The 9723-nt window shown below is 46.1% G+C and overlaps 1 protein-coding gene across 1 annotated transcript; it reads left to right on the top strand.

The window, feature by feature from the left end:
• Positions 1–2986: 2986 nt before the first annotated feature.
• On the top strand, positions 2987–7032 carry LOC123069599 (NAC domain-containing protein 74). Its single transcript, XM_044492484.1, has 5 exons — positions 2987–3301; positions 3803–3978; positions 4386–4663; positions 4854–5198; positions 5861–7032. The coding sequence occupies exons 2-5, from the start codon at positions 3813–3815 to the stop codon at positions 6515–6517; spliced, it is 1446 nt and encodes a 481-aa protein (XP_044348419.1). The 5' UTR covers positions 2987–3301; positions 3803–3812; the 3' UTR covers positions 6518–7032.
• Positions 7033–9723: the final 2691 nt, after the last annotated feature.

The raw sequence follows: 9723 nt of genomic DNA, 5'->3' as shown, positions 1-9723 counted from the left end.
CCTCCTTTGGTTTGTAGGAATTTTGTAGGAATCCCATAAGATAGGATTTGTATAGGAAAAATTCCTTTAGATCCCTTTGGTTTGTAGGAATAGAATCCTATTCCTACGGAGGAATTCTTCCTATCCTCCACATTTTATAGGAAAATAAACATTAGCCTAGACTCAATGAAAAAAATCCTATGATGTGAACCAAAGGGCATCTTCTTTTCTATTCCTATTCATAGGATTTCAGATACATGTCATCTAATTTCCTGTGACTTTTCTATTCCTATGACTTTCCTATCCCATGAACCAAAGGAGGCCCTAATTAGTATGCATGATACTACCTATGATACTCACATTGTGATCAACCTAATATGTTACCGTCACATAGCGCTTTCCAATTAAAAATGACTCTACAAAGTAATAAATCAAGGTCTCACTATTGTCACACATATGACACTACTCATTTACGAAATTAGTAACAAAGAATAATAACTTACTACTTCCTACGTCAGGGTGCATAGCGGGTACGCGTAGTTCTAAGTCATTGATTTTTCTAATTAAATATTATTAAAGAAACGAGGCTAAGGGGTAAGTTCCCTCCTTTAACTTTTGTTGTTAGACCTCTCCTAATGCAAAGGTGCTTAGATATGGTGCTAAGTATATTAAATGCCTTAGCAACTCAAGTCCCCAATGCAAAGGTGCTAAGCTTTTGGGTGCTAAGCTTCATGCATTTAATTAGCTCTAGACTCAGAATTGTGCTCCACCTAGGTACACGTGCTTAGCACGGTTTCTTCCTGGGGTCACCATACTACTCTCTCTCTTCTTAACTAGCACGCCACATCAGATTTTTTGCCTAGTTGGCAAGCTTAGCACCTGTACAAGGTGGAGCATTGGGAGGGGCCTTAGGTAGGTGCGTAAATTTGAACCTAGGTGGTTTGAGTGAAAACAGAACGCACTTTGCCATTGTGCTACCATGTGTCACCAAAAGCATATCATTAGTGTGATAAAAGGATGTAGTTTCTAACATATATTTTTTTATTACATACTCCCTTCATTTGGAAATACTTGTCGGAGAAATGGAGGTATCTAGACGTATTTTAGTTGTAGATATATCCATTTTTACGACAAATATTTTCAAGGTATATAAGAAGTTTTTGCAAGGTACGTTTTTTTACAGTGTCAAAAAACATCTTATATTTTGATATATTTATTTAAATAAATTATTTACCTCAAACTATGAACATGTCTTATACATCCGGACGAATATACTCTCTTCAGTGATCTAAACGCTATTATATTAGTTTAGAGACGGAGTAGTATTCTAAGCTACTCACCACTGTGAGCAGCCTTAGAGCAACTCCAACGGGCCGACCCAAATGGACGGTGCTTTTGTCCGTTTTTTGTCTGTTTGGGTCGGCTGCCCGCCCGGCGTCCGCCCTCTTTTAGATTTGGATCGGCAGCGCGCCCAATGCGTCGACCCATTTCATGACCGTGCGCGCTTTAGATCATGCCAGCGGCCATGTCGTCGCCCTGGTTTTGGCTCTCCAGCGCGCAGGAAAGGTTCGCGCGCGTAGGGCAAAGTCGGCCTAGCGCGCGCTGGCTTTGGCGCTCCAGAGCGCGTTTAAGGTTCGCGCGCTTGTTTTGGCACGCCGCGGCCGGCGCTCGTTATAAGGCGGCGCTCCCTTCACACTCAGTCCGTCGCCCACTCGTCTCGCCCCCTCTCACTAGCCTCGCCGCCTCTGCGCCACCATGTCGATGCGCCTCCTCGGATTTTCGCGGAGTCCGCGAGCGCCCCTCCGTCGCCTTCTCCGCCGAGATCTTGTTTGGCGAGAAATGCCTCATCCTCGGTGCCTTCCACACCGTAGAGTAGGCGGCCCGTGCATACGACGCGGCGGCGTGGCGCCTCCGGCGGCCTAGTCGGGAGATTAATTTTCCCGACGTGTCGAGCCAGCGGGCGCAGGATCTGGCGCCTCTCCCGCGGCTTTTCACCGACGAGGATCGTCGCGTCCACTGGAGGCGGCAACGTCGCCTCGCCATCGCCGAGATGGACGTGCAAGCCTTGGTGGTGTGGCGCGAACGCTTCCCGTAAGACATCGTCAACGAACGTCAGTTCTATGAGCAAAGGAGGACGGAGAGGAAGGCGAGGAGGACGGAGCGAGCCGCCTATCGGGAGGGCAAGCTTGCGCGGAAGCAGGCCGCTCAATTGAGACTAAAGCTGCAAGAAACATCGGGGTGGGACTTCGAGTATGAGCAGGCTGCTGACGCCTACATTCAGACGTCGGAGGAGGACATTACCGAGTTAGAGTCGGAAACCGACGAGTAGTTGATCTTTTCTTTTATCTGTGTACACAAGAACTATCTATGTATCCCTTTTCATCGAAAAAATGGCTGGCGGCGTTGGCGAAGAAGCAAGCGGTGGAGGGTGTGCACGCGCGGGGAGGAAAGAGGGCAAGCGCGCGCGTCCGTCTTGTGTCTGCGCCGACGCAAATCCGGCTCAAAAATGAGGAATGGATCGGCAAGCAGACAAAAACGGCCGCGCGTCCATTTGAATCGGCACGTTGGCCCGCCTTTTCTTTCTGTGCCGACCCAAACAGACGGCGGCAGACGAAATGGGTCGCCTCGTTGGATTGCTCTGAGTGCGCGTTCGGGACGGATTGAGGCGGCAGAGTCCGGCTTCTGAGCTGTGACAGTCGGCGGTATGCCAAGGCTCCAAATGAGTGAGCGTAGCCAGTAGCAGCACGCCACTCCCAAAGCCCACGATAGCTAGACTTGGGAGACACGATAGGAGGACCAACGTGGCTGCCGGCCCCACCGCCACCGCACCGGCGCCCCGAGGGAGCGAATCAGCGGATCCGACGGCTTGACCGGGAGGGAGGACGCCCGCGTTAAGGAAGCGAGTTTATTGGTTTAAAACCGCGTCCGCACAGAGTGGGCGCACGCCACAGGCCCGCTTCTTGGCAGCTTCCTCGCGCAGTCCCTCCTCCTCATCCTCTCACCCCACGTCTCACCTCACGCGGCCCGCATCCCATTCCCTTTTCCAGCCCCCCCTCGCTGCGTCTGCGTCTGCTGGCAAGAGACACAGCACGCCGCGGCCGCCCCACCCACCCGCCAGCCAGCCCTCACAAAGACTTGACCGGTTCCTGCGACCGCCTCGGCCTCTTCGCCTCCACCGCCTCTTCCGCGATCCCCTTCCGCCCGCCGTCTTCCGTCCGTGGCCCCAGCTCCGGCTTCCCCCTGCTGGTTACCGCTCTCCCCTCCGATCGATCGGTCGGGGCTACGTCCCGGCGCCGGCGCGGCTCTGCTCTCCGCACCACAGGTGAGGGAACTCCTTCCTCGGCGACCACTTCCCGATCCATTCCGTTTCGCGTGAGAAGAGGCGCCTTCCTGGGTGCCGGCGCTTTTGCCGCGGTTGCTGGCAGAGCTCTCGTTGGTTTAGGGCTCGAGGTTTTGGTGCTCCTGGATTTACGCCTTTGGGGGCAGGGAGGAGAGATTTTTTTATTTTTTTGGCCGGAACTCCTCCTCTCCTCGAGTCCCAATTTTGGCGCATGCGGAGCTCGATTCGGGGCCCCTTCCTGCGAAACCACGGCCCGTTGGCTCGATCGACCACATAGCGGGGATTCGAGTTGCACCATGGTGCGTGGGGAGCCGGGGCTCATTGCCGTCTGGTTGCAGTACTAATGGATCCCCTTTTGGTCGTGTGGAGTAAGGGGAGAGAGGGGGTACTGCGATAAGAATACTATAAAAGTGGTTCTAATTACTCTGCACAGTTTCAAAATCACCTTACTAATCGTATTTATGTTCTGTTATTCTTGCGCAGATCATATACAATGGAAACTCTACGTGACATGGCTCTGCCACCAGGATTTGGATTCCATCCTAAGGACACTGAACTCGTTGCTCACTATCTGAAAAAGAAAATACTTGGTCAGAAAATTGAATATGACATTATACCAGAGGTGGATATATACAAGCATGAACCATGGGATTTACCTGGTAAGCTGATGATGCTTCTATATGGTTGCCTGTGATTATTTTGGTTCATAGAAAAATACAGTATGGAGGAGAAAACAGTTTAGTTTCTTCTCCACAAATTGAGCCTTCTCGTGTCACACAATCATAATTATGGGGTAATGAATCATAACTAGACATTTAGTAAGAGTAACTAAAGAACGTGACATATACCCTTGTTTAACTAGTGTTAGTAGTTAATCTTAATACTGTTTGTCTTTCGTCTAATAAATTTAACAGTTGATTCTAATGATGTAGTTTCTTTGTCAGTACCGGTCCTTTAGCATTATGGAGGATTTACTTTCTGCTTTTAGTATCCGATGCATTCTAGAATTTATCCGCTGTGTTCTTCAAATCCTTATCTAACCCTCTGATGATATTCCATGTTACAGCGAAGTGCAATGTTCCAACACAGGATAACAAGTGGCATTTCTTTGCTGCTCGAGACAGAAAGTATCCTAATGGTGCTCGGTCAAATAGGGCAACGGTTGCTGGGTATTGGAAGTCTACTGGAAAAGACCGGGCCATTAAGGTGGATAAGAGGACCATAGGAACAAAGAAAACTTTAGTTTTTCATGAAGGTCGGCCTCCCACTGGAAAACGTACTGAGTGGATTATGCATGAATACTACATAGATGAGAACGAATGTCAATCCTGCCCTGATATGAAGGTATTGTACCAACAATTGAGGTTTCAAAACATTAGTATATTAAGAAACAGCATGAGAGAGCTAGATACATTCCGTTGCATCTTTTACATGTTATGTTACATTACTTGATGTGCATTTCACATGTTAGATGCCTTAAAAAAAGGCACAAACTTGAAATCTAGTGTGCTAATGTTGTTTCTTTCTTCTTCAGGATGCCTTTGTTCTATGTAAAGTTACTAAAAGAATTGACTGGACATCAGAGAATGGTAACGAGGTGGGCAATAATAACCCTCAGCCACAACAAGCAAATGTTGCTGCTATTTTAGCTGTCAGTGTTGAACAGCCAGATACTGCTGCATCATCAATTATTGGTGATGAACTTCCAAGTGATGCTGCTACCGTAGCTATCCCTGCTCACATGACTCCAGATGGGAATGATGACCTTAAAGAATGGCTGGAAGAACTGCTTGATACCTCCTTTGATCCTTCTGCTAACACTGCAGTGGATTCTGTTTCTGCTCAACTGTCTCCGGATGAACAAAATGCTGAATCATTGGTATGTTATCACTCACAGCAGTGCTTAGTATTTAAACAATTCAACCAATAGTTCCCTTGTAAGGAAAAATGCTTATGCATAGGCAAGAAACTATTAGGTAGATTTTGCAAGCCAAGAAGCTTCTTCATAATAATTTTGATCTCATGCATGTGCGAGTTGCTTGGTGGTAGTTGATAGAGCTAACTAGGTATGCATAAATCACTCACGCCAGAAAATACTGGTAGAACTTTGCCGATATGTGGATACCACAGACAACAGTGCACTACAAATGAGTTTATTTATGCACACGAAAACAAAATCTAAATTGCAGTGCTATTAATTATTTTCAAGAAACTCTGAATTGTCCAATGCAATCTTAAATAAAGTTGAAACTAGCCAGAGTTATTAGTTATTACAACTTGTTCTGGACCTGGTGTTAGTAGCCTGTCAATTCCTTAAACTAGCTTATGTGCTAGTGCTACTCCTTTGTCCTGTCTCTTTGTTGCTGAATTTGTGTGTACCTCAGGATTATGGGCTCATGTAACAGTAATACTCCTTAAAATATTAATTTTAAGTTATGAGTGCAAATTATGAGCAATCGTCTCCTTTCTGCTGGGCATGGTACTATATTTTTAGTTCCTGCATGCTTACTCATTGCATTTATTTTCCCTGCTGAATTACAGAACATTGGTGCTATGGCTCCGAAGGTGGAACTGGACTATGCCAGTCCTAACCAGACTGTGGTAGACGATATAGACTTCCTGTTGCCAGATGATATTCACTCCATGTTGTATCCTGGTAGTGATGACTTCACTTCATGGCAGCAAACATACTTTACGGCGGCGGATCCCTTCAGTCTGTCAAACAACTTCATGGATGAATTTCAGATGAAAGAGCTACAGTTACCTCTGGAAAATAATGGGCCTAATCTGTATGAACCTGCTGATACTGGAATTGTAGTGCGAACACGTCATGGGGGAACATCTGCAGCTAGCGTTCCACCATACAAGGCTCGACTTCAGCAAAGTCTTGGCAGGATGGTTACGAGCAGCTCTGAATCCATCAACCAGACTATCAAGTTCGTTGACAATAACGGTCATCTTGATCTCATGACTAATGTGAAACACCAGAAGAAACATGTGCGTGATATTACTTGTGCCAGGCAGTCTGATGCAGAGAAGTGTGGAAGTCACAACAACCAAGGATTTTTCAGGGGCGTCCAAAGGGCATTTAGAGGCTGTTCAGCAACAGGACTCAATATACTCGTTGCTCTTTGCATGGTTGGAGTTGCTGCAGCAATACTGCACCATGGACGTCACCGTGGCGGGATCAGATTGTAGTAGAGGGGGATCAGAAGCGTGCCTAGTTTTAGCTGTACAAATCTGTAGCATCTACGCACTGTGATCTTGACAGTAGGCACTGTGATTGAAGTGGATGAGCGATTGAGCATGTGGCTGGGATCCTTGCCTTCTGGAGGTACTTGGTCGTTACACGTAATGTGTTCTCTCGTGCAGGACATTGATTCCCTTATATCTGGTTGCTGCATGGTGTTTGTACATATGAAGCTCTTGCTTTTTGATCAATCTGGCTAGGTATTATGGTGATGGATGAGTGCCAAACAGAAAAGAACAAAAACATAGGGAATAATAGTTGTGATAAATTCTCTCTTACTACATGCTAGATTTGTAACTCTGAACCATAGTTAACAGCTTGGAGTAGGGTCATCTTTTTCATTCGAGTTGAACTAAGGATATTTATGTAAATTAGCGAGTAATAATCATCGTCTCTATGGATTACAGCATTATTGGATCACAGTATTGCTGTCATTTGAAGCGATGACCTGTTTGCTTGAGTACTACTGTCATTTGAAGCGATGACCTGTTTGCTTGAGTACTACTGTCATTTGAAGCGATGACCTGTTTGCTTGCTGACATTGGCCGCCTCGCCAGTCACGCTTTGACGTATGACAGCTAAAACAACGAAAATTTGCAGGGCACGCACCAGCACATCTGTCTATTGATTTGCACGGTGATTGGGGCACTTGTTTTAACAGAAATTGCTTGAAAAAGAGAAAAAAAAAATCTCAACCCTGTCAATATGACACAATATATACGTACGTTTATCTTGTACTACTTCGTCCAACCGTTCTCGTACATCCCTATTCCTGTGTTAGGTTTCATCTTCTCATCTTGTTTAATTCCCTCTTTACTCTTAAACCGGTTCTTCTTTTCAATCCTCCGTCCTGTTCAAATCCTTCTTTCTTAAACCGAATCTTCTTTTCAATCATGTCCCATCCATTGATATTGTTTACCTTCTTACTCTGGACACCTGTTCCGGTGTCACCTTTCCCTACTCTTTTTCGCGTCATCTGACTTCTTCCTTTCAATCCTTTGATCATGTTGTTTCTCAATTGATCTTATGTCTGTCCAATTATCTTGCTCTTCCTGATCTTAATTAATCAGTTCCTGTGTTGTCCTATCGCAAGTTCATGCCATCCTTCTTTCCATCATAAATTCATGCACTCTTAAAACGACGCAACCGCCACTGCACGCCGCCTTGAGTCCTCAATGTCACCGTAGTTACGAGGACAAAGACTCAACATTGCCCTATCCAGATTTAAACGCCTATCAACAACTCATGATACCAATTGACAAGATCTGAAGAACTAAAGGCTCGGGACCGGTGGTTTGCAACGATTATGATGTCTAGCAGTGGTTGCGGTAGTCGGCTCTTGTCCGGCGCGTCCATGCTTCGGTTTGTTTGTTGCTATGGAGTCGAAGCTGCGGTGCCGGGCCCTGTGGTGTACGACAACTGCCTATAGTGGCCCATTGGGCGATCTTCCGTGGCGCCAACTGTGCCTGGTTTTGTCCTTCAGAGTTCTCCGTCGGAGTCGGGGTGTTTGGCCGCCGGTGGCTGAGTTTTGCCGCAGATCTTTATATAGGTTCACGTGTCCTCTACGGTGTGGGTCGAGTCGAAGATCGCCTACAGCAAAGTCGGAGTTGTTTGCTCATAGTTTATGGATGGTGATGATGCCTCCAGGGAAAGAGCGATGACGATGATGCATGTGTGTTGTCTCGACAAGGTCCTCTTGAATTGGTGTGCAAAAAATATAGACATCCACCATATTAAACAAAAAATATATAGAAATTCATTTCATATTATGGATTTTGATATTGTTAAGATTTATTACTTAATGTAATTAGGGAAATCTCCTCTTTCCCAAACCGTCGGGCGGCTCCTCCCACAACCGACGCCTCTCCCGCTCGTCCTGGAACCGACGCGTCAAGAGCAATCAATCACTTGATTTCAAACACGTTGTCACGCACGTAGACTACTCAGAGCAAATCATGAGAGAAAAGAGAGGAAAGGCAAAGATGACTGCCAAAGAGTTTTAAGGACTACTGCCAAAGATATGTGAGTCCATTGGTGAGTACATGGTTTAAAAAGAGTTTTAAGGACATGGTTTTAAGGACTACTGCCAAAGATCATGGATATGGCAAAAAGGTACATGAGAAAATTCCTTCTCTATCGTCTGATTTGTACTATATGAAAGTTCTAATAATCGACTAGAGGGAGGGGGGGTGAATAGGCGATTTCTATGAAAGTCTTCAAAACATGAAAGTTTCAAAGACAAACATGCAATCAGGACCTATAAACATGCAGCGGAAGATGAACTACACTAGACAAGCCACAGTCAGACAAGTATGAAGCTAAAGCATGATGACATATAACAGCTAGGTAGTAGGTTCAGGATGGAAGATAGTACGAAGCCAATCAGAACAAGTAGTCACACAGTGAAGTCAAACAGGCATAGCAATCATGCAATGACTTCACAAAGACGAACTGTAAGTAAGGAGAGTAAGAGATAGAACCAGTGCGTTGTGAAGACAAGGATTTGTTCGACCAGTTCCAGTTGCTGTGACAACTGTACGTCTGGTTAGGGAGGATGCGATTGAACTCAGAAGACCGTGTCTTCACCTTATTCCCCTTGAGCTAAGGACACACAGTCCTCGCCCAATCACTCTGGTAAGTCTTCAAGGTAGACTTCCAAACCTTCACAGACTTCGTTCACCGGCAATCCACAATTACTCTTGGATGCTCAGAACGCGACGCCTAACTGGCTGGAGGATTCACAGTCCTCAAGTGTAACAAGTCTTCAGGTCACGCAGACAGAAAGACTTCAGTGATGCCAAACACTCTTTGGGATCTGGGTGTTTTGGGCTATATCCTCACAAGGATTTCTCTCTCAAACTCTTCGGAGGTGGGTTGCTCTCAACGACAAAAGCCGTGCACTTAACTCTGAGCAGCCACCAATTTATGGTGTAGGTGGTGGGCTATTTATAGCCACAGGGCAACCCGACCTGATTTGTCCAAAATGACCCTGGGTCACTAAGGAACTGACACGTGTCACAACGGTCAGATTTCAAACACACGCGACAGCTTGACTTGGGCTACAAGTAAAGCTGACTTATCCTACTCTGGATAAGATTTGCTCTCATTGTCTTCGCTCGAAGACATAGGAAATTGGTTGAGCATCACATCAGTC

The sequence above is a fragment of the Triticum aestivum genome, chromosome 3B, assembly GCF_018294505.1.
Source record: "Triticum aestivum cultivar Chinese Spring chromosome 3B, IWGSC CS RefSeq v2.1, whole genome shotgun sequence".
NCBI lineage: Eukaryota > Viridiplantae > Streptophyta > Magnoliopsida > Poales > Poaceae > Triticum > Triticum aestivum.
Note: the sequence above shows the minus strand (reverse complement) of the source record. Positions and strands in the feature narration are given on the sequence as shown.